A 21,955-nucleotide genomic window follows, 5' to 3' on the forward strand; every position below is an offset into this window, starting at 1 on the left:
AGAGAGCAGGCTTGTTCTATGAATTTGTTGTGATGACAAACCCCTGAATACTGCCCCCCCCACCCCCAGTGCAGTGCTCTTTAGTGGGTATGTGACCTTCCAGAGTCTGGGGGCACTGTGGTCCCCCCACCCCCCCTCTGTCCATGATCCCTCCTGCCGTGACCCAGGATGCAGTGGGCACTGCCACACCCTTCATCCTCCTCGTCTCCCTCGCTCTCAGAGGACGACTCGCCAAACTGCCGAGGCTTCTCATAAACACAGCAGCCTGAAACACAACACAGCAGATTAGCATTGATCGCCGACCCCGGCAGCCTCTCCTGCCGCCACTGCCACGTGGCTTGAGGGAGGAGGAGTTACTGCCTGGAATAAAACCACCTCTACGGTTTTACAACCACACTTTACAGCAGCAGGACGAAGGGGAAGGCACAGTTCTTAATATCTGAACACGCTGCAGCCTCCGTGTGTGCGCACATGAACAAGAGCATAATTACAGGGTCGTTACACTATAATTCATAGTGATACACGTTTATTAATCACAGGGAAGTAATAAAATACTTTTATTGAAGTGTCAGCACTGAATTCTATGACAGAACCTCAGAACTGGTATTTAATCCCTGGCCATCCAAAATGGCTGAACCACGGCTCCAGGAGCTTTGTGATTTGGGAGAACATCAGTTTTCATGTTGTGGACCAAATCTGACTCAAGAGACCCGACCTTTCACCTCTGCAGCATCGAACATGTTGTTCTATGCGATTCTGATGGCGGATGAATCCCGTGGACACAAGGCTGTTGGAGTATTTGCAGTCTCACTGTTTACTGAAGCCTGGAGCACTCAGTCATGACGGCATGTTTGTAGTGAGGCTAAAACATGGCGTGTAGTTCTGAGTTGGCCGATTATAGTTGCCATGGTTCCACACCAGCTGGTCACCCGATGACAGGCCGAACCACACGAGCATCAACAACAGCCCCGCAGGTTCATCGCGTCACACATGAAGCCTGAGTGTAATCTGTAGAATATCAGATTGGACGAGTGCGGTTGTGCAGTGGCGGCTTGGAGACCGGCAGCGTGATGTGGAACTGTCCTGTAGGTGGTAGGTGGGTCCACCACAGCGCAACTACAGCCAGGCTCTGCCGCCTCGGCCGCTAACATCCCAACTTACATTTAGAAGATCTCCTCCCCAAGTGCTCATTGTCCACCGTGTCACTGGACCACTCCACCTTCTTCTCGGTCTTCCTCTTCCTCAGCTTGATGGTCAGGCTGCGTCCCTCCTGTTACATGTCAGGTGTCATTGAAGCGTGAAGTCAAGATTTACAACTGTGAACTTATGAGGAAAATATTACATCAAGTTAGAAATGACAGCTCATTTGAAAGCACATCGACGGCCAGCCATCATTTAAGCATCAATGAAACTGAGCGTTGACCTGCTGGACCTGCACCAACACCCTCACCTCCACCCCAGCAGGAGCACTGATCAGCTGGCAGCCACTCGTACATTATAATACGTTTACATCCCAGGTGTCCAACTGGTCCAGGACAGCGCCGTGTGGCTGCAGGTTCTCAGTCCACCTGAACAAAAGCAACACCTGAATCTACTTAAATCAATCAAGCTGTGTCCTCACAGCTCATTGGTTGGATCAGGTGTTGCTTTTGCTTGGTTGGAATGAGAACCTGCAGCCACACGGCGCTGTCCTGGACCAGTTGGACACCTCTGGTCTTTATTGTTCTGAAGATCAAACAAATGTTGAAATAGGATTCATGGCCTTTTCCAATTGGCTGGTAGATAAGAGCACTTTTCAGATTCACAGTGTTTCCACGCATCTTCCTCACACACCAGTTCGATAAGACTCTGGGTCGAATGAGTTGTTGGTCCAAAGACCGGTGTCCTGCATCCCTGGCCAGCAGATGGACCTCGGACACGCATGCTGGACTCGGACATGTTCTCAGCATCAGTACCTGCATCAGGTCAGGGGACCGCACAGGGACCGGGACGCATTATCAGCCGCAGCACCAGGTCAGTTCGAGATCAACCTGCTGTGACGTCAGTGTTGCGTGACTGACCCGCTACCGGCCGCTCCCTCTGCTAACTGGTCAAAGCCGTGTTATCATCCCGGCTAGGAACGTTTCCACGGTGTCCAAATACAGAGCGGCCTCAATTGTACCGGAACACCGAGAGGGTTCTGCGCTGCACGGCCAGCGCCTCGGAGCCTACCTGCTGAGGCGGTGGCGGCGTGCTGGTCTGAATCGTCTCCGTTATCGTCTCACTCGACGTCCCGGGAACCTCCGCCATCCCTGGAGCTGCTCGGCTAACGCTAACGTTAGCTAATATCTAAAATGTCGAAGAACTCTTGTCAACCGTCCGGGATACCGGCGCTGTGCAATCAACAAGAACCGGTTCGGTTCTTTAAACCTCAGACTGAATCCAAATGAAGGTTATTGACGGGAGAACAGCAGCCGTGAGCGGTCCGAGGGCAGCGGCCAGCGCCAGTCAAGGTGCGACATGAGCTAGCAAGACCAGACCGGAAGTGCTACGACATGGTTGCCCCCGGTATAAATCACGGTGTCGCATGGACACTAAAAATACGTCACAGTGTTTTCTAGTAACACAAATTATAGAACGAAACAGAACCAATTACATCGAAATTGCTTTTTTATTCTCGCACTTTCAGAAAGTGATTTTATTTTGAAACAAATACAGGATATGAGGTTCCTTTTGCGTTTAACTTGCCAGCAGAAGTGTTGTCGGGGAAGACATTTCCACACGGACACTGGTCATTTCCTGTTGTCAGTAAAAACACGTTAGTCCGTCGATAAACAGTCTCCTCATGCTGGCGTGAGAGCGAGGCGTGACGTTGAGGGAACGACCACTAAATATTTACTGCCAAATGTTATAAAGTCGTGACCAGCAGCTCACACGCACGCGGGACGAGGCAGACGTGACTCGGGTTGCAGCTGCTAGTCCGAGTCCGAATCTGTATGTTGAAATCACTGTAAGTGAACTTAAATGTGACCTGCGACTGGTGGTCAGTGTCAGCGGCCTGCCCGGAGGATGTGGAGCGCAGGTTCTGTCTTGGGCTCCAGGTTGGCTGGGAGGGGAGCAGTCAGACTCTGCTCCAGCAGCCAAACACCGCCTTCCTCATCCTCATTCTCATCCTCATCCTACTCCTCTTCCTCACTGAAGTCCACTTCAGCTCAGAGGCCTCAAGCAGAGAAACAGAGACGGAGAAGAGAGAGGGAGAAGGCTATCCTGTCAGCACGGGGAACGGTGAGTAGGAAGGAAAGTAAACTCAGTGGAACTGCTCTCAGGATCGCGGGAGGACCAGACCACTTTGGCCCATCCAGCACATCAACGAGCAGGCCTGCTGTTTTTCACCAATTGTGGCAACAATGTGATAAGGAACCATGTTGGGATCCAGTTTGATCCACTAACTGGTTCTTCTTTCATGACGCCCAGCACCAGTACTGCTCTAGTTAAGGTGTGTAGTGATCTTTGCTTGAACACAGACTGGGAGAAGTTCAGTTTGTAGTGTTGTTGGACCTCAGTGCAGCATTCGACACGGTCGACCACATCATACTACACGATGGCCAAGGAAGCTGTGCGTGACTTCCTGGCACAGTTCTAAACTGGGGTGAATCATTCTTGAGGAACAGGGACTACTCTGTGTCTATAGATAACTACACATAAGAAGGGATGTGGAGTTCCCCAAGGCTCCATTCTTGGGCCTTTTCTTAACATCTAACTTCTTCCACTAGCTCAGATTATGGAAAGCAACAAAACATTATTTTAGGTCTGAGGTAACTAAAGGTGAGTCCTGGGCTTGTCCGGGCTCCCACGTCATTTATATGTGTTGCCAGTCAGGATCCCTATGATGTCACACCTCATATCTTTGTTTTCAGACTGCTGAAGGCGATGGAGTGAAATGGAGTGAAAAACAGAGGCTAGTGTATACTGCTCAAACACCTCCAGGGACAAAGAAAGGTTTGGTCTCCAAGCACAGCACACTGGCAGTGTCACCCCCTCTTTGCTGACTCAGCACAAACCAGGTGTGTTTCTATTGCAGACACCAGCGTGGCGTTCCCGCCTTTCTACAGCCCCGAATATGTGGAGTCCAGCTGGTATCAGTGGTGGGAGAAGGAGGGATTCTTCAGCCCTGAGTGGCAGGTGAGCTAAAGAAACAACGAATCACAACTGCTTCTAAAATGTCCTGTTTTCACAAGAACATTACAGAAGGAGACAGTAAATGTTCACCAACAGAGCGTCCAATCCATCCAGGTTCAGGTGAACTAGTCGGCCAGGTAGGAGCCTCCCTGGGCCTCGTGCAGGAGTACATGCACATTCCATATGTCTGGCCTGTATGTGGGAGGAGTCTAAGGTGGTCTAGTAATCAAACTGTCCCACTTGTCTCAGCCTGGTGAATGTCCCTGGCTCAAGAGCAGGGAGGTTGAGTCGTTAGCATGGACAAGGGCACCTGTAGTGATCAATTCCAGCTTCATGCTTTTCTCACTCTAGAGAAGCTTCACTTGACTCAGGTGAAAGAAATCCTGACGTACTGCCTGCTAGCGCTTCATGCAGCTGCAAGCTCGTCTGTCTGAACTGAGCCGTTTTACATCTCGTCCTTTTGAAGTTCTTGTCACTGCAAGCTCACTTTTGATTGGCCATAGACCTGCAGCGCCGTCACAATTCAAGCTAGAACCAAAAGTTTGTTCGTCCAAAATCAGAAAATATTCTTCAGCTGGCTCAGATTCAGAAAAGATGAGCCCACAAATAAGTAAACATTAAGGACCACAATGGAGCGAATGGGAAGTGACTGAGGTGTGAGTGGGACATGACTGAGGTGTGCCTGAGGCGTGACTGAGGTGTGAGTGGGACATGACTGAAGTGTGATTGGGACGTGACTGAGGTGTGACTGGGACGTGACTGAGGCTTGCCTGAGGTGTCACTGAGGCGTGCCTGAGGTGTGACTGGGGTGTGACTGGGACGTGACTGAGGTGTGAGGATGTGACAGGCGTGACTGAGGCGTGACTGGGACGTGACTGAGGTGTGATGATGTGACTGGGGTGGGACTGAGGTTTGACTGAGGCGTGACTGGGGTGTGACTGTGGTGTGATTGGGACGTGACTGGGGTGTGATTGAGGCGTGACTGCGATGTGATTGGGGTGTGACTGGGACGTGACTGAGGTGTGATTGGGACGTGACTGAGATGTGACTGGGACGTGACTGAGATGTGACTGGGTTGTGACTGAGGTGTGATTGGGACGTGACTGAGATGTGACTGGGTTGTGACTGAGGTGTGATTGGGACGTGACTGAGGTGTGATTGGGACGTGACTGAGGTTTGATTGGGACGTGACTGAGGTGTGATTGGGACGTGACTGAGGTGTGATTGGGACGTGACTGAGGTGTGATTGGGACGTGACTGAGGTGTGACTGGGACGTGACTGAGGTGTGATTGGGACGTGACTGAGGTGTGATTGGGGCGTGACTGAGGTGTGATTGGGGCGTGACTGAGGTGTGATTGGGGCGTGACTGAGGTGTGATTGGGGCGTGACTGAGGTGTGATTGGGGCGTGACTGAGGTGTGATTGGGGCGTGACTGAGGTGTGATTTGGACGTGACTGAGGTGTGATTTGGACGTGACTGAGGTGTGATTTGGACGTGACTGAGGCGTGACTGGGGTGTGACTGAGGCGTGACTAAGGCGTGACTGGGGTGTGACTGAGGCGTGAAGTGGAATGGAACATTACTGCTCATGGCTCCAGCATCCAGCAGCACAGAAAAACCCCAAAATGCAACCGTAGTTTTTCAGTCTACTGGTTGGCTCTCAGCAGTTCTACGCTCCTTTACTTTTCTCTGGAATTTGATCATGTTTAAGAAGAACACCTGATATTCACCTCACACATTGCATACGCCAGAGGGAAACTAGTCACCTTTCTTTCTCATACTTCAAACTCAGCTTTGGATATATCAATGTAAGTATGAAATTTCCTTACATTATTAAATAAAATTTGTTTCCGCTTCAAGCAGCAGCAGCTGCTGATGTCATAATTCATTTGCAGAGGAGAAACCGTCGGCGTGTTGGTGGCGGCGTATGATGTCTATGTCTGTGTTGTGGTTTGTGTTCAGGAGACATCGCCTCACGCTGTGGATAGCACCTTCTCTCTGTGTATCCCTCCGCCAAATGTGACTGGTACCCTGCACCTGGGCCACGCCCTGACTGTAGCTGTGGAGGATGCCCTGGTTCGATGGTAAGAGCCCATGGCAGAGGCTGAATGTTGGGATGAATGTCAAGAGTGTTGCTGGTGGTGTAGCTCGGGAAGGTTTATGTCGTGGTCGAGCTCTAACATTCAATGTTCCACCCACTAGGAGAAGGATGCAGGGCCACAAAGTTCTGTGGGTCCCTGGATGTGATCATGCAGGTATTGCCACACAGGTAAGTTGCCTTTCCCTACATGCATCATTGATTTCAGGATGTAGTGTTTCAGTGGTCTGACTGTGACTGCGTACCTCTGTAGGACCCAAACTCATCACTGCAGTGGTGCCAGCAGCAGGGTCAGGGCTCTGATGAAACTCTCTCCTTCCAAACTACAATTCCTTTCACAATTTATCAGGTGTCCAACTGGAACCAGGGAATGTTTAATACAGTGTTAAACGTGCAGCATCACAGTGGCCAGCCTGTTGCTCATCCACAATAAACAGAACATCGCTTCAGGAGCGCTGCACTGAGCGCGCTGACCTGCGCATTGGCATCCTGTTTGAGGCGCAAGGTCACATGGACCGTTAGAAAGCTAATGGGTCGTATCCTTGCATCGATTACTCTTCACATTACCCAGGTGTCTGATCATGTGAATCCAGCAGCCACTCACATCTCTCAGGCCTCAATATGCTGGTTCCAGATCCAGGATTGCCCCCCAAGAGTGTGTTCATACTTGAAACCTGGATAGGATGTCACCAAAATACAGTAAATCAGATCATCATCATCATCATTATCTTGTGGTTAGGGTGTTAATGTAAGGGTGTGTGTGTGTGTGTGTGTGTTAGACAGTGGTGGAGAGGAGGCTGCTGAAGGAACAAGGGAAGCGCCGACAGGACTTCACCAGAGAAGAGTTCCTACAGGAGGTGTGGAAATGGAAGAACGAGTGAGTCTTTCCATCTGTGTGTGTGTGTGTGTGTGTGTGTGTGTGTGTGTGTGGTGTCCAGGTTTGTACTGGTGTGTTTGTGTCTTCCAGGAAGGGAGAGGAGATCTACCAGCAGCTGAAGAGTCTTGGAGCTTCTCTGGACTGGAGCAGAGCCTGTTTCACCATGGATCCAGTAGGACACCAGTTACTTGGCTTGTCACTTGTGTCACTTCTGGAAATTGTGTGGTTTATTAAAGTTTGCAGGTTAACAAACTGAACTGGATCACCTCCTGAAACAATCTGTTCGTTTCCCAGTTCTTTGGTGGCAAAGAGTGAGTTAACCCCGAGCTAACGGCATTTAGCATGTGACTTCATGAGGAAAACCGCTTGCCCATGTCTGAAATGTGTGACATGTTTTCCTGATTAAACAGCCAAGAGATATTAGATGAGTGTCGTCAGCCGGGGTGAAAGTGGCTTAAAAGTCTTGCCAGAACTGGACGCACGTGTGCGTTAAAAAAAAAAAAGCATACGCCCAAATAGCACATGCCGCCGATGAAGTTTTATGGTTTTAATTTATGACAGTTTTCGGGTGTCTATTCCCACACAACTGCAGCCCCCATAGCCCCGCCCTTCCCGCCCCTGGAAAGGCTTTGAAAACGGCTTTTTACAGTCACTGCCCTCTACAGTGCTGACAACAGGGAGCAGGCAGACATGGAAACACAGATCATCAAAGTCACTCCATGCTTTATTTAGCAAAATATCAGTTTACACTTTACAGTGAGTGACACAACACAAAATGTGGAAAATTTCAAGAGCAATCACAAATTTGATTTTGCCCTCTGTTTTGTTTTCTTTCTCTTTTTTTCGTTCCATGAAAGCAGAACAGTGTGGTTTTAACCAATCAAAGCTAACAATGCTGGTAACGTGACCCAGGTGTCCGTCTGTCAGCCAACCAGAAACGCCTCTCATGCTGAGATGCGCTCATGGGCACGACTCCGTGTCAAGCAGGTTTCGCACTGAACGCGCAAGGCGCAGGCTGCGCGGGGGAAGTCATTCATTGTGAATGAGGGCGCTGTGACGTCACGAGCGCCAACCAAGCCCAGCAAGTCAAGTCAATTTTTTTTCTATGGCGCCAAACCCCAACCAAAGTTCTCTCGTGACTCTTTACCAGTAGAGCAGGTCCAGCACCTCCCTTCTTCAATGAACCTCCACCCAACAATGCTCCATCAGCAAGCACATCCTGCAACAGCAGCCACCAGAACCTTCCTTTACCAGCAGGAAGGTGGAGCAGATCCAGGATCAGTGGGGATGGAGAGAGAGCAGGACAGAGACAAAGACAGAGAATGGAGGAAGACAGAGAGACAGAAGGAAAGAGAGAGAGAAAGGAGGAGAGACTGATGGACAGACGGGGACGTGAGCAGGTGGAGCTACGGGTGGCAGCTGGAGCCTCTTCAGGTCTGGAGCCTCCTCCAGCAGCACCAGGATCTGGGATGAGGGGAGAAGAATCTGACAGGGAGCCATGCAGAGAAGCAGTCCAGGAGAGACCTGGTCTCTGCTACCAGTTCTAGTCAACACGTGGCAGCAGCGTTCTGGACCAGCTGGAGAGTCTTTAGGGACTTATTAGTCCAGCCTGGGAGGAGGGAGGTGCAGTAATCCAGCCTGGAAGTGACAAAAGCAGGGACTAGTTTGTCTGCATCTTCTTGAGCCAGGATGTGTCTGATCTTAGCGATGTTACGGAGATGGAAGAAGGCGTCCTGGAGATTTGTTGAATGTGGGAGTTAAAGGGTCCTGGTCAAAGAGAACTCCTAGGTTCCTACGGTGGTGCTGGGGGCCAGGGTGGTGCCATCCAGGGTACCTGTCTCATTAGATAGGGTATCTCTAAGATGTTTTGGGCCCAGGACAATGACTTCAGTTTTGTCAGAGTTTAGAGCAACTCGGTAGCGCTGCGCTTGTTTGCGCCCCACCCCGCGCTGCGCGCCGCGTCCGCCACATTCAGTGTGAAACCGCCTTCAGACATCATTTTCTTTATTTAATATGGGATTTTGACAGCTACCTTCCCCTCCTTTTTCTAACGGAACTCCATTCTGGCCGTGAATATTTTACCGGAACTGTGTTCCGGCTCACTTTCACCCCGGTCGTCAGTGACATGCCCAGCAGTGTTATCCAGTACTTCATGTATAGAGCAGGTTAGACTGTCTGATAGCATCCAGTGCACGACTCTCACCAATGAAGCTCTTGTTGGGTTTCAGGGTTTCAGCAGGGCTGTGACAGAGGCCTTCGTGCGGCTGTGTGATGCCGGCCTCATCTATCGCGCAGAGGGACTTGTCAACTGGAGCTGTGCTCTGGAGTCGGCCATCTCTGACATCGAGGTGAGGAAGTACTAGATGCAGTGCATCTGCTCTGGATGCTGCATGTGGGACATACAACTTTGAAATGATGAAAACACTGATATAAAGACCCACAGGTTCCATCGTGGCTCCTCTTTGCTCAGATACACATGCTGGCTGAATTACTGCCTCCACCTGGTTCAGCCAATAACAGGTGTAAGCAGGTAAGTGCAGTTGATCTCTGACCTTTTCATGTGGGGACTTGTGGCAGGTGGACTCAAAGGAACTGTCTGGAAGGACCATGTTGTCTGTTCCTGGTTATGAGCACCGAGTGGAGTTTGGAACAATGCTGACCTTTGCATACCCCATAGAAGACCACAGTGAGCATCAGCGTCACTCTGTCACATGATCGATATTTTGCTTTGGCTCATGATGATTCATGTGAGGTTTTTCCCTCCTGCAGGTGGAGAAGTGGCGGTGTCCACCACCCGCCCTGAGACCATGCTAGGAGACGTGGCCGTAGCTGTGCACCCCAGCGACCCTCGATACCAGGCTAGTAGCAGTGTTACATGTCAACATGTGCTGCAAGCTTGCTGCAGATACACCACAGCCCTCCACGGACTAGCAGGAAGTTAGCAACTCCATGGTTTCTCAACCTGAAAGAATAAGAGTACTTTATGAATCCCACACTGGGAAATTTGAACAGTTCAAAAGCCAAACACGTAGTGGTATTTAAATGAAAGAAGACCACATGTGATACGATACCTCACTGGTACTAGATCTCCCTGAATTCTGTCTCTCTTGGTTCCAGGATGTTCATGGGAAGCAGTGCCGTCACCCCTTCACCGACAGACTGCTGCCCATCATCACTGATGCAGCGGTGGACATGCAGCTGGGGACAGGTGACAGAGGCGGGGATGTAGTTCAGTGCTGTAGATCTGGACTCGCCTGCTGGATGCTTCCTGTTCACCTGTGAACTGGGTGTTTTCAGGTGCAGTGAAGGTGACTCCTGCTCATGACCACACTGACTTCCTGCTGTCACAGAGACACACGCTGCCTCGCCTCACTGTGATTGGAGGAGATGGGAGGATGACTCCACTCTCTGGACACTGGCTGGAGGTGCAGAACCCCAATGGCATCATGAGTCAGCTTTGCATTACCATACATAGATGAGTCAGCTGTCCCCTGTCAGCATTATGGGACCCCAGGGGCCTCATATGTGAACCTGGTCTCAGGAATGAACCACAGAATGTCCTCATCTATTGAGACACACACGCACACACATCCTACACGTGGTTGCTTCATAAATCTCAGTTAATGTGCAGACCTGAAATCTGCCTCAGATTCCAAATTAACTGGTTGACACAGAGCAGCTGGTGATACTGAGCCACTTGATCAGTGGAGGAGCCGGGACAGTGGATCCTAGACCAGAGTGTGAAAGGATGAAGAGGGTTGATGAATAGTGAGAGGATGAAGAGGGTTAATGAAGAGTGAGGGGATGAAGAGGGTTAATGAAGAGTGAGGGGATGAAGAGGGTTAGTGAAGAGTGAGAGAATGAAGAGTGAGGGGATGAAGAGTGTTAATGAAGAGTGAGGGCATGAAGAGGGTTAATGAAGAGTGAGGGGATGAAGAGTGTTACTGAAGAGTGAGGGCATGAAGAGGGTTAATGAGTGAGGGGATGAAGAGGGTTAATGAAGAGTGAGGGCATGAAGAGGGTTAATGAAGAGTGAGGGGATGAAGAGTGTTACTGAAGAGTGAGGGGATGAAGAGGGTTAATGAAGAGTGAGGGGATGAAGAGGGTTAATGAAGAGTGAGGGGATGAAGAGGGTTAATGAAGAGTGAGGGGATGAAGAGGGTTAATGAAGAGTGAGGGGATGAAGAGGGTTAATGAAGAGTGAGGGGATGAAGAGGGTTAATGAAGAGTGAGGGGATGAAGAGTGTTACTGAAGAGTGAGGGGATGAAGAGGGTTAATGAAGAGTGAGGGGATGAAGAGGGTTAATGAAGAGTGAGGGGATGAAGAGGGTTAATGAAGAGTGAGGGGATGAAGAGGGTTAATGAAGAGTGAGGGGATGAAGAGTGTTACTGAAGAGTGAGGGGATGAAGAGGGTTAATGAAGAGTGAGGGGATGAAGAGGGTTAATGAAGAGTGAGGGGATGAAGAGGGTTAATGAAGAGTGAGGGGATGAAGAGGGTTAATGAAGAGTGAGGGGATGAAGAGGGTTAATGAAGAGTGAGGGGATGAAGAGGGTTAATGAAGAGTGAGGGGATGAAGAGGGTTAATGAAGAGTGAGGGGGTGAAGAGGGTTAATGAAGAGTGAGGGGGTGAAGAGGGTTAATGAAGAGTGAGGGGATGAAGAGGGTTAATGAAGAGTGAGGGGATGAAGAGGGTTTTTGAAGAGTGAGGGGATGAAGAGGGTTAATGAAGAGTGAGGGGATGAAGAGGGTTAATGAAGAGTGAGGGGATGAAGAGGGTTAATGAAGAGTGAGGGGATGAAGAGGGTTTTTGAAGAGTGAGGGGATGAAGAGGGTTACTGAAGAGTGAGGGGATGAAGAGGGTTAATGAAGAGTGAGGGGATGAAGAGGGTTAATGAAGAGTGAGGGGATGAAGAGGGTTAATGAAGAGTGATGGGATGAAGAGGGTTAATGAAGAGTGAGGGGATGAAGAGGGTTTTTGAAGAGTGAGGGGATGAAGAGGGTTTTTGAAGAGTGAGGGGATGAAGAGCGTTAATGAAGAGTGAGGGGATGAAGAGCGTTAATGAAGGGTGTGAGGTGATGCGTCTGACGTCAGCTCACTGCGGTGACTCCGCCTCCTCTCCAGTCAGAGCCTCCCTGGAGGAACACACATTCAACCCTCGAGTTCCTTTTTCCTTAATCCCAAATTCGCATAGAAAGCGGCGTTTGCGTGTTCCTGATGAGGCCCCTGGTCAATGACAGATCTTCTCTACTGGAGCAGGTTTTTAATGAAACATCATTTTTTGTCTTTGAAGGGGATGAAGCGTTTTGATGCCAGACAGCTGATAATCAATGCCCTGGTAGAGAAGAAGCTATTCCGAGGAAAGAGGGAGCACGCCATGACCTTACCCGTCTGCAGGTAGAGAGGCAACTTCATCGAGCAGCATTCATCTCTCCATCACTGCGCATGGTCTTTTTCTGCAGCCACTATTCATCTGGTAGAACCTAAGCAGCACAGGTTCACTTTATGAAGGGAACTCCAGTACTGAGAGTGCTATGGGATGTCCAGTAGAAGCCCCTGCTGGCAGGTTGCAGCCTCAGCTAGCAGGGGACATCAGCACAGTAACGTGACCTTATATAGGTAGTTCATGAATATGCAACACATATTAATGACATGGTGCCACTTTGCATTGATGTCATCCAACATGGTTGACGTGACAAATACCACCAGAAAGTTTCCTGTAACCGTTCTCATGAAGAAGCGGCGCTCCCATGTTCTGTACCCAGGACGGCGCGTCACACCCTGACCCACAGGAACCAGTCCTCTTGTGAATGTTTTGGAGAGCCTTTAACACATCAGAGGCAGAGTCTTATAGAATGAGTGTGATTCAGCTGTGACCTCTGCAGCAGCTGCTGTACCTGACTCAAGTCTCCCAACAGGATGATGTGCAGACCAACCCTGAGATGCACACTTGTGGTTTAGCGCGACACGCTATTCGCCATTCACTATTCAGATTTAGTGTAAAAGACAGTTTTGATATCAAACAGCAGAAACCTCCCAACTCTCCGCAAACATGTCTCTGTTCGGCCCAGAGTGGCGGAGGTGTCATGAATATAGCCACACACATTTGATGTAAAACCACCTTGTTCTTTTCGATGCGGCTCTCCACTGGGGGGCTCCACTGTGCTGCAGCTGCATGCAGTGATATGATAAAACTGTCTGTGGTTCTTTCCCTCTACAAATTTTTCCTCTCGATCACAAACAGCAACAACTGGTTTTGAAGAAACGTCATCTTTCCTCTCTCAGCGTTCACGGCAGCCTACATAGCTTATTATTCATACCTCGAGTGACTTGAATGGACCTTGTTGCATGTGCAGGTGAAGTCACGTGTGTTGTAGTTCCTCCCCTACTCCTGCCTGTATTGACGTCACGTGGTTTCTGTCATCCATCTCTTCTTCTCAGCCGCTCAGGGGACGTCATCGAGCCTCTGCTGAAGGAGCAATGGTTCGTCCGCTGTGGGGAAATGGCTGAGAAAGCGATACAGGTAACCGTTACAGTTGACATGCAGGTCAGTTGTACTGTTTGACAGCACGCGTGACTCTGTCCCTGTCAGGCTGTAGATGACGGGCAGCTGGAAATCCTTCCTCACTTCTACACCAAGACATGGAAGAACTGGCTGTCCAACATCAGGTAAACTGTCCTGACCCTTGACCCTTGGATTTGTTTGAGGATGAACAATGGTGGCTTGTGTTGTCCTTGGTGGTGTGTGATGATGAAGGAGTCCTTGTTTGCTCCTGGGGTTGTCAACAGTGTTGCTCTGTTTGCTCCACAGTGATTGGTGCATTTCCAGGCAGCTCTGGTGGGGTCATCAGATCCCTGCGTACAAAGTGGAGCTTCCTCAGTCTGCTGCGGCTGGGCAGGAGCTTGGGCCCGTAGGTGTTTGAGTGATAGTAACAATAGATTCATCTGTGTGTGAGATGAGTATGTTTACAAGTGTGTGTGTGCGCGTGCGGTAGGACCAGTGGGTTTGGGGAAGGAACGAGGAAGAGGCCCGACGAAGAGCTGCTATCAAATACGGAGTAAAGCCAGAGGCCATCCGTCTGACTCAGGGTGACTCACTTCTGTCCTACTTTACCTAGAAAGTGTTTTTGGTCTTGAGTGCAATACTTGTAGTGAATCTAGGGTGCAGAAAGAGCCAGCCTCATATCTGTAGTCTGAAGCTGCTGGAGCCTGATGCCTAACAACTCACAACAAAACAGCAGAAAAACGTCCAAATCCACCCGTGAACAGACCCTGCAGGTCACAGTCCAGTACAGTCCACATCGTCTGTCTTATCTTCAGTTCTCCACCAACGCTTTGATTGGACATAAACAAAACAAACACCTGTGATGCTGCTGTGAGCAGGCGTGGACGTGTGCCAGTGAGACCGTTCAGTTGCGGGTTGCTCGTGGTGGTGTTTCTCAGCTGCCATGTCCAATCACGTATGACCTCAGAGCTCTGAGACTTTGAGCACTTTCTTGTGGATCAGTAATATTTTGATTAATGGTTAATGGCTGTTCCAGTAATACTTCTCCTCCCTCCGGTGCTTCTGCCAGAGGTAGTATGGAGTAATGATGAGGAGCAGAGGTGGACTCTCCAGGGCCGATTACCCGATCTCTAAATTTCATCTCAGATATTTTGTGCTAAAAAAGGCCTATGAATGGAGGGGCGGTGAGAGGGAGACATGCGTGTCGACTGCATGTGAAAAGCAAACACGCCTACAAACACACACTCACACACATCTTTTCAAATTCAACACTCCGGTCTCATAATTAGTATTTTGCATTGAGATGAAAGCATTTGTTGTTTTTCTGTAGAGAACTAATGTCACTGAACGATTAAACTTGGCAGTTCTGTTTCTGAATTACTGATGCTCACCCTGCCTGTCAGACCCTGATGTTCTGGATACCTGGTTCTCCTCGGGGCTGTTTCCCTTCGCCATGCTGGGCTGGCCTCAGCAGGTACCAGCCCCCCTTCTCCAGCAGCACAACCCTATAAGTACAGCTCTGTCTCTATGTATGAATGTCTGACCACACTTTTGCTCCCTACAGACCAGTGACCTGCAGTGCTTCTATCCCAACTCCATCCTGGAGACAGGAAGTGACCTCATCTTCTTCTGGGTGGCGAGGATGGTGATGCTGGGGACAGAGCTTACAGGCCAGCTGCCCTTTAAACAGGTCGGTGGATCAGGACGATCTGTGGTTGCACAAACTGTGTTGATGAATCACTGATGAGAAATCAGACGATGAATTATAGATTAGAAATCAGGTAGATGGTAAATTACCGAATCACTGGTCACGCATCACTGATGATAAATCCCTGATGGTGAATTTCTGATCATGAACCATCACTGATGAATCACCAGTGTGAGTGCGGTGAGCTTCTGTCCTGCCTCACAGGTGCTGCTTCACTCGCTGGTGAGGGATAAACACGGCAGGAAAATGAGTAAATCTCTGGGAAACGTCATCGACCCTCTGGATGTGATACATGGCGTGTCTCTGGAGGTAGGTGATGGCCTGACAGCTACGTGAAGGGTGGGACTTATGGGAAATTCAACCTGGGCTCAGTGTCGAGCAGCTTTGGCTCTCGAAGATGAGGACCTACAACGTTTTTATCATTGATGACTGAAAATGAAGAATCTGGGCGTCTCTTTGATGCATACAAGAAACCATTTAGATTCTGGGAATTATGATAAGCATTTGACATTTTGTTGATTAAATGGTTAATCGTGAAAAGTAAAGGCAGATTGATGAATGGTGGAAATAATCCTTAGTTGCGTGCTGCTGTGCTGTGACGTCAGCAGTGAAACACGGATTCAGATTTAGAAGCAGCACACACTCGTCTGGAATAGGATGAGCGTCCAGTATTTGTTCACCGCAGTTAAACCATGGTGACCCGGTCAGAAACACATTGACACTTTTATTGTTCGCTTCTTCTGAAATTTGTTGCAAATGAGAAAAATAAAAATGAATGCTGACTTTTGTAGCTTACATGTCAGTTACTTGAATTTCCATCAGCTGATGTCTTTCCTCTCTGTTTTATTTCCTTGCTGCTAAAATCAAGCGAGCTCCACCAAAGCGACAGTTACAGGCTTTGTTTGGGTTTTACTCCACGTCCCTGCTGGACTACCCCACGAACACGTTCATTCATCACCAGGAGATCCCACTAGCGACATGGGAACTGACTGTGCTGTTGCCTCCTGGTGGTACTGCCTGTTCTAATGTAGTAATCAAAGTTCACCAATTCTCCTTTTTCCTATTAGAGGCTGCAAGAGAAAGTTGTGGAGGGAAACCTGGACCCCCGGGAGCAGGTGGTTGCAGCGGAAGCTCAGGTCAGCTCCATTCTTCTCCATCTTCTCTTCTTTCTGGCTGGTTGAGCATGCTCAGGAGCCCCCCCTCTTATCACTCTGCTCCTCTGCTTCCTCACAGAGGAAAGACTTCCCAAACGGGATCCCTCAGTGTGGGACTGATGCACTGAGATTTGCCCTCTGCTCACACAAGATGCAGGGTGAGTGACTCTCATCTGGCACAGACCTTCTTTAGTCCCAGTGGCTGAGAGGGGTGAACAGGAACGCTGAGGACGGGGGGGAGTCAGTGTGTCTTAAATGACCACAGGTTGCGAATGTCTGCACTCACCTCTGGGTGCGCTCACGTGTGTAACGAGGGAGGTGTTGCTCTGGTGAACCTACAGGACTTGCAGCCTCGCTCCAGTCATTGCGTCACGTTTTGGCTACAACTCTCCTGTTTTGGTTCACTCTCACTGCTTCCATAGACACTTTCACACTGGACCAAGCCTCTAACGGCGTGCGTCCTGACCACTTGGATAGGTAATATCAGCCCCGGTTGCTGTCTGTGTCCACACATTGTGCTCACAGTGCATGCTAACTCATGGGCCGTGGGCTGAGCTACACTTGTGGCTGCAACAGTGAGTGAATGATGTGACAGACAGTGAGGGTAGCACCAACCTGAGGATACAAAGAGACGTAACAGATCCATTTTTCCAGTCTGACGGAAAGCACTGCCAGCAATGCTGCTCTGGCACTTTGGTGACATGAGCATGACACACCAGCAAAACCTGTCTGCTCAGAGTGGGAACCCCATGATATGAATTTACCTGCATTTAAAACCCTGCAGCTATGTGCATTAGTTTGAGGTGGTTGTTGTTTTCAGAGAAAAGCTTTAAAACCCACTGAGCAGGACTCAGCGACACATGGCACAGTTAGCGGCTAGCTGGTGAAGCCCTCAGTCGCTTAAAGTCCCTTAGAGGACAGAATCAGACTTAGGGGTCTAGATTCAGGGCAGAAACATTACTGCCAATGAAAGAATGTTGCTTGGTAACTGCTAACAAGTTCTCCACATCATGTTACCAGGTGGTGACATGTCCGTGTTGTGCTCAGTTTCCATGTACACTGCCCCCAAGTGGCCAAACATCATCTGCAGGTCCACAAAGGAGACCAAAACGCCTGTAATCAAGGACACAATGGATCATATAAAGAGAGACAGTGTGTCCCAAAGATTCTTGCTAATTCCTGAAGACAATGAATTTCTGATTAGCAAAAAAGGTTGAAGACAAAAAGGTCATGGATCTGTGAGAGGACAGCGGTACGACAACTGTTCCGTCTGGTGTTGATACCGTCACTGAGTGGGTGGTTTCATCACGATCAGGAGCTCGTGTACTGTAGTCAGTAGAGAAGATGCGCAGCTGCAGGGCGGCTGGCAGCATGTCGGGGGTACAAGCCCTGCTGCACTCTTGGGTTCAGCCAAATATACCAACACCTTCGCTGACAGCCACTCTTCCATCAGGGGACGACGTCAGCCTGTCCGTCGCTCAGGTCTTGAGCTGCAGACACTTCTGCAACAAGATGTGGCAGACACTGAGATTCACACTGGGAGCGCTGGGGGATAACACACCACCAGTGGGTGGACTGGAGGAGGTACAACACACAAACAGAAAAGAGTGTGTGTGTGTGTGTGTGTGTGTGTGTGTGACAGCTTTAATCAGTCTTCCATCAGTCACACCAGGCCAATGTGGCTCTGCAGCAGTAGATTCATGTGATGTTGATGATCAGTTCCTTCCTGGCACAGGGCTGAACTAGTTCATTGTGACTGACTTGTTAGTAGTAATATCTCAGCTTTGCCTCACTGTCATGCAGGTTCCATTGTGCTCGTACTGGTCTGTTGTAGCACAGTTCACCTGACTTGGTTTGTCTTAAAGGGACAGTACACATACTGGTTGAGGGAACTGGTGGCTGAATCTGAAACTGTCAGCTGAGGCTGCTGGATTATCTACCGACACTCTGGTGTCTACTGTGGGTGGATGAGTGGCATCTACTGCAGGTTCTGAGTAGAACAAAGAAGGACCTGCAGATTTGGACAAAAACACTGAGTGGCAACACCGGAAATGAATCAGTTATAATGTGGATATTGAAAGTTTTGTTTTAAATGTCTAAAAGCACCAAACTTGATAGTCAAAGCTTCACAAATATAAAGAATTCCTGTTAATCTTGTTGAGTTCATGAGATCGTTATGAACCTGATCAACTAATATTACTTGATATAGCATAAGAAACGACACCAGCAGCTTGTCTCACCCCTCAGGTGAACGTTTCCATCTGCGATCTTTCAGATGGAAACGTCTCTGAGCAGCATGGACCGGTGGATCTGCTCCCGCCTCTACAGCACACAGGTCCAGTGTGAGCAGGCCTTCCAGGACTACGAGCTGCACGCCGTCACGGCTGCCTTGCGCTCCTTCTGGGTTCACAGTCTGTGTGACATCTACCTGGTGAGGAGACGACGACAGAGAACAAGCTGATGGAGCAGAAGTAGAGTCTTTGTATTGACAGCCATTCATTTGGTCTCCGTGTAAAAGCGCCTGATTTATTCGTGGAAACAAGCGATCACATTGATGTCAGCACTCTCACCCTAATAAGAGCAGAGACTTTGTCAATCCAGCATGGTAATATCATCGCCTGTGTGTTGTAGGAGTGTGTGAAGCCTGTTCTGGTCCGGCAGGGTGGGGGGAACGTGGTCTCAGAGGACAGTGTCAGAGCCAGACTGGTGTCCAGCGCCGTCCTCTATCACTGTGTGTCTGTGTCTCTGGCCCTCCTGTCCCCGTTCATGCCCTTCCTCACCGAGGAGCTGTGGCAGAGGCTCCAGCCTTTCAGGGGGGGGGCTGCAGCCCAGAGCAGCCTGGCGGTGCAGCCATACCCCCACTCCTCTCAGCTGGTACCACACCTACACACCCTTCACTGGGAAATGTTGCCTTGAAACTGGGTTTGGACCATGTCTAAGAGCCTGCCTGCATCTAATGTGTCTCAGGCATCGTGTAGCTTGGGGGGGGGGGGGGGCAATATGTGTTATTTCCTAAAAGTTTTGCGTGTTTCACATGTTCATATGTTTTAGCTGATGTGCTCTTGCTTACCTCTCCATCCTGCCAGGCACATTTGCATTTCCCTGAGGAGGAAAAAGATTTTCTCCTGATCCAGGAAGTGGTGCAAGTGGCTCGTTCCCTTCAAGCTCAGAGTGGCGTGACCAAAGAGAAGCCTGCCAGTAATCATCCGTGTTACATGCTTGGCTGATGAAAGCTCTGATGTGCTCGAGAGTTCAGTCCTGTCAGGGATGAATTGTGTGTGGCGAAGCCGGACGGGTCTGATGTTGTGTTCATGTTTTGGTGTTTCAGTGTGGGTGGCGTGTTCTCCCAGCCAGGCCCAGATCCTCCTTCACTTTCACGCCGCTGTTTTGACTTTAAGTCGAATTTCCAGCCTCAACATCTCATGCCCTGAGGGAGTGGACGGGCTGCTGCCCTGCTCCACCCCACCTGCAGGCAGCCTGGTTGGGGTGGTGGACCACACCTGCCAGCTGCACTTTCCCGCCCAGGTACTTCCCGTCCCATTGGGGCTGTGCTATTTGACTCAAGTTCAAATGCGTTTTTGTGTGATTTATGATGCAAATAAAGTTACCGTAACCATCCAGTGGATCTCAGCCAGAAATGAATGTACAATCTACCCTCCGATGTGTGACCTGTCGTAGCAAAGGCATCCTGACATGAAGCTGTGTGTGTGCGTGTGTGTGCGGACATATGTGCAGGCATGTGTGTGTTGTTGCTGTTTGTCTCATGTCAGACACACATTGTTTATTCCGTGGTGTCCTCTCAGAGTGAAAGGAACATCAAGCAACAGATTGCTCGTCTCAGCCAGCGCAGGGACAAGCTCGTCCCCAAGCTGGAGGAGATCCTGGACAGAATCCAGTCTAAAGACCACCTGACCAAAGTCCCGGCCCATGTCAGGGTGCAGATGGACAACAAGGTGAGCCCCAGACAGAACCAGGCCAGAAATTATTAGATTTAATTTATTAGAATTATTATTAGAGTATTGTGTATTAATGTCCCATTACTGGGTGGCCCGGTGGAGCAGTGGTCCTCACTGTGGCCCCCCAGTAAGAAGGTTGTGGGTGGAGCCCCGGCTGCAGCACGGGGTCTTTCTGAGTGAGTCTCCATGTTCTCCCTGTTCCTGCTGGGTTCTCTCTGGTACTCCAGCTTCCTCCACAGTCCAAAGACATCAAGAGGGACCAGGTTAATCCAGACTCTAAATTGACCGTAGGTGTGGCTGTGAGAGCCAATGGTTGTCTGTCTCTATGTGTTGGCCCTGCCATGGACTGGTGACCTGTCCAGGGGGAAGGCTGCTGGGATAGGCTCCACCCTCACCACCCTGAACAGGAGGAGAGGGGGAACATGGATGGGTGGATGGAGGGAGGGGTGGATGGATGGATGGATGGTTGGAGGGATGGATGGGTGGGTGGGTTGGTGGAGGGATGGATGGATGGATGGATGGAGGGGTTGATGGGTGGATGGATGGATGGAGGGATGGGTGGGTGGAGGGGTGGATGGATGGATGGATGGATGGGTGGAGGGATGGGTGGGTGGGTGGAGGGGTGGATGGATGTCCTATTAGCATGTCTGATGTTGTAATGCTTCCCCAGCTCTTTAAAGACCTGTCCCTCTGAGCAAAGGAAGGATGAAGTCGCGTCTCATCCTGCCAACCAGTTGAAGTCGGCCATCTTGTGTTTCAGTTACATTTCGAGCATCCTGGGAACCGACCAGTCACAATGCTGCTCAAAGTTCCAATAATAGTTGCTGTGCATTTCTTCTCTTTAAAGGGAGTAAAATATTTGTTTCAAATTTTGAACATGAGGTTTAGGGTGTCGTGTGAGTCCATACAAACACATCAAGTACTAAATGCTTAAGAAAGGGGAAGGAGCGCATCTGATCGGTATTGATATTGGCTGATTATCCAGGATGAGTGACTGCTTCCAGACGTGAACAGTGGCTGCAGGAGGAGGTGATGAGGCTGTGGTTCTACGATGAGGGAACCAAGGTTCTGTTGTTGATCCCTCCCTGTGTTCCTTGTCCTGTGGTCAGATATCAACCCTGCAGCAGGAGCTGAAGACCATCGAGGACCAGCTGAAAGTGCTTCAAGACGCACGGACACCAGAGTAGCTGCATCCAGGGAGTGAGATGGCCCAACACTCGCCCACAGAACTGCTCGCACTCTGAGCAAAGAACTCCTCGATTACACAGAAGGACCAGGTGGCGGCGGCTTCTATATGTGTGTGTCAGGCTGCTGCTGGGCGCTTGATCAGCCATGATGGCCTTTCACAAACATGTCACAGAAGGACATTTCCAAGATCTGCATATTTATATTTAAAATAAACACGTCTTGGCTCAAGCTGGACAAGTGCTTTCATTGGCAGGGTGTAACACGGTAGAGGAGGGTGACGAAAGCAACCCTCGCCCTCGCCGTGTGAGATG

The 21,955-nt window shown here is 49.8% G+C and overlaps 2 protein-coding genes across 4 annotated transcripts; one reads left to right on the plus strand and one right to left on the minus strand.

Annotated features, from left to right (window-relative positions):
* Window positions 1-65: 65 nt before the first annotated feature.
* ppp1r11 (protein phosphatase 1, regulatory (inhibitor) subunit 11) lies at window positions 66-2,540 on the minus strand. The gene is made up of 3 exons (XM_086193705.1): window positions 2,212-2,540; window positions 1,162-1,270; window positions 66-265 (listed from the first exon to the last, which is right to left on the minus strand). Exons 1-3 carry the CDS (start codon window positions 2,287-2,289, stop codon window positions 81-83), a joined length of 372 nt encoding a protein of 123 aa, XP_086049831.1. The 5' UTR covers window positions 2,290-2,540; the 3' UTR covers window positions 66-80.
* vars2 (valyl-tRNA synthetase 2, mitochondrial) lies at window positions 1,639-21,857 on the plus strand. Of its 3 annotated transcripts, none has more exons than XM_086193699.1 (30): window positions 1,639-2,013; window positions 3,028-3,264; window positions 3,897-3,978; window positions 4,061-4,161; window positions 6,121-6,242; window positions 6,361-6,427; window positions 7,036-7,133; window positions 7,224-7,305; window positions 9,362-9,481; window positions 9,711-9,819; window positions 9,903-9,991; window positions 10,251-10,341; window positions 10,431-10,558; window positions 12,427-12,530; window positions 13,575-13,656; window positions 13,726-13,802; window positions 13,945-14,044; window positions 14,129-14,222; window positions 15,042-15,112; window positions 15,203-15,328; window positions 15,551-15,655; window positions 16,414-16,482; window positions 16,580-16,658; window positions 17,954-18,084; window positions 18,776-18,931; window positions 19,132-19,374; window positions 19,587-19,698; window positions 19,829-20,025; window positions 20,304-20,453; window positions 21,566-21,857. In XM_086193699.1, exons 1-30 carry the CDS (start codon window positions 1,858-1,860, stop codon window positions 21,641-21,643), a joined length of 3,456 nt encoding a protein of 1,151 aa, XP_086049825.1. In that variant the 5' UTR covers window positions 1,639-1,857; the 3' UTR covers window positions 21,644-21,857. The 3 variants fall into 3 exon arrangements, with proteins under 3 accessions (XP_086049825.1, XP_086049826.1, XP_086049827.1); XM_086193700.1 differs by having other exon boundaries at window positions 1,640-2,013; window positions 3,181-3,264; XM_086193701.1 differs by lacking the exon at window positions 3,028-3,264 and having other exon boundaries at window positions 1,640-2,013.
* The last annotated feature ends 98 nt before the right edge of the window (window positions 21,858-21,955 follow it).

This window comes from Aulostomus chinensis, chromosome 22 (assembly GCF_037954235.1).
Source record: "Aulostomus chinensis isolate RoL2024-O1b breed Wild chromosome 22, RoL_Achi_v1.0, whole genome shotgun sequence".
Taxonomy (NCBI): Eukaryota; Metazoa; Chordata; class Actinopteri; order Syngnathiformes; family Aulostomidae; genus Aulostomus; species Aulostomus chinensis.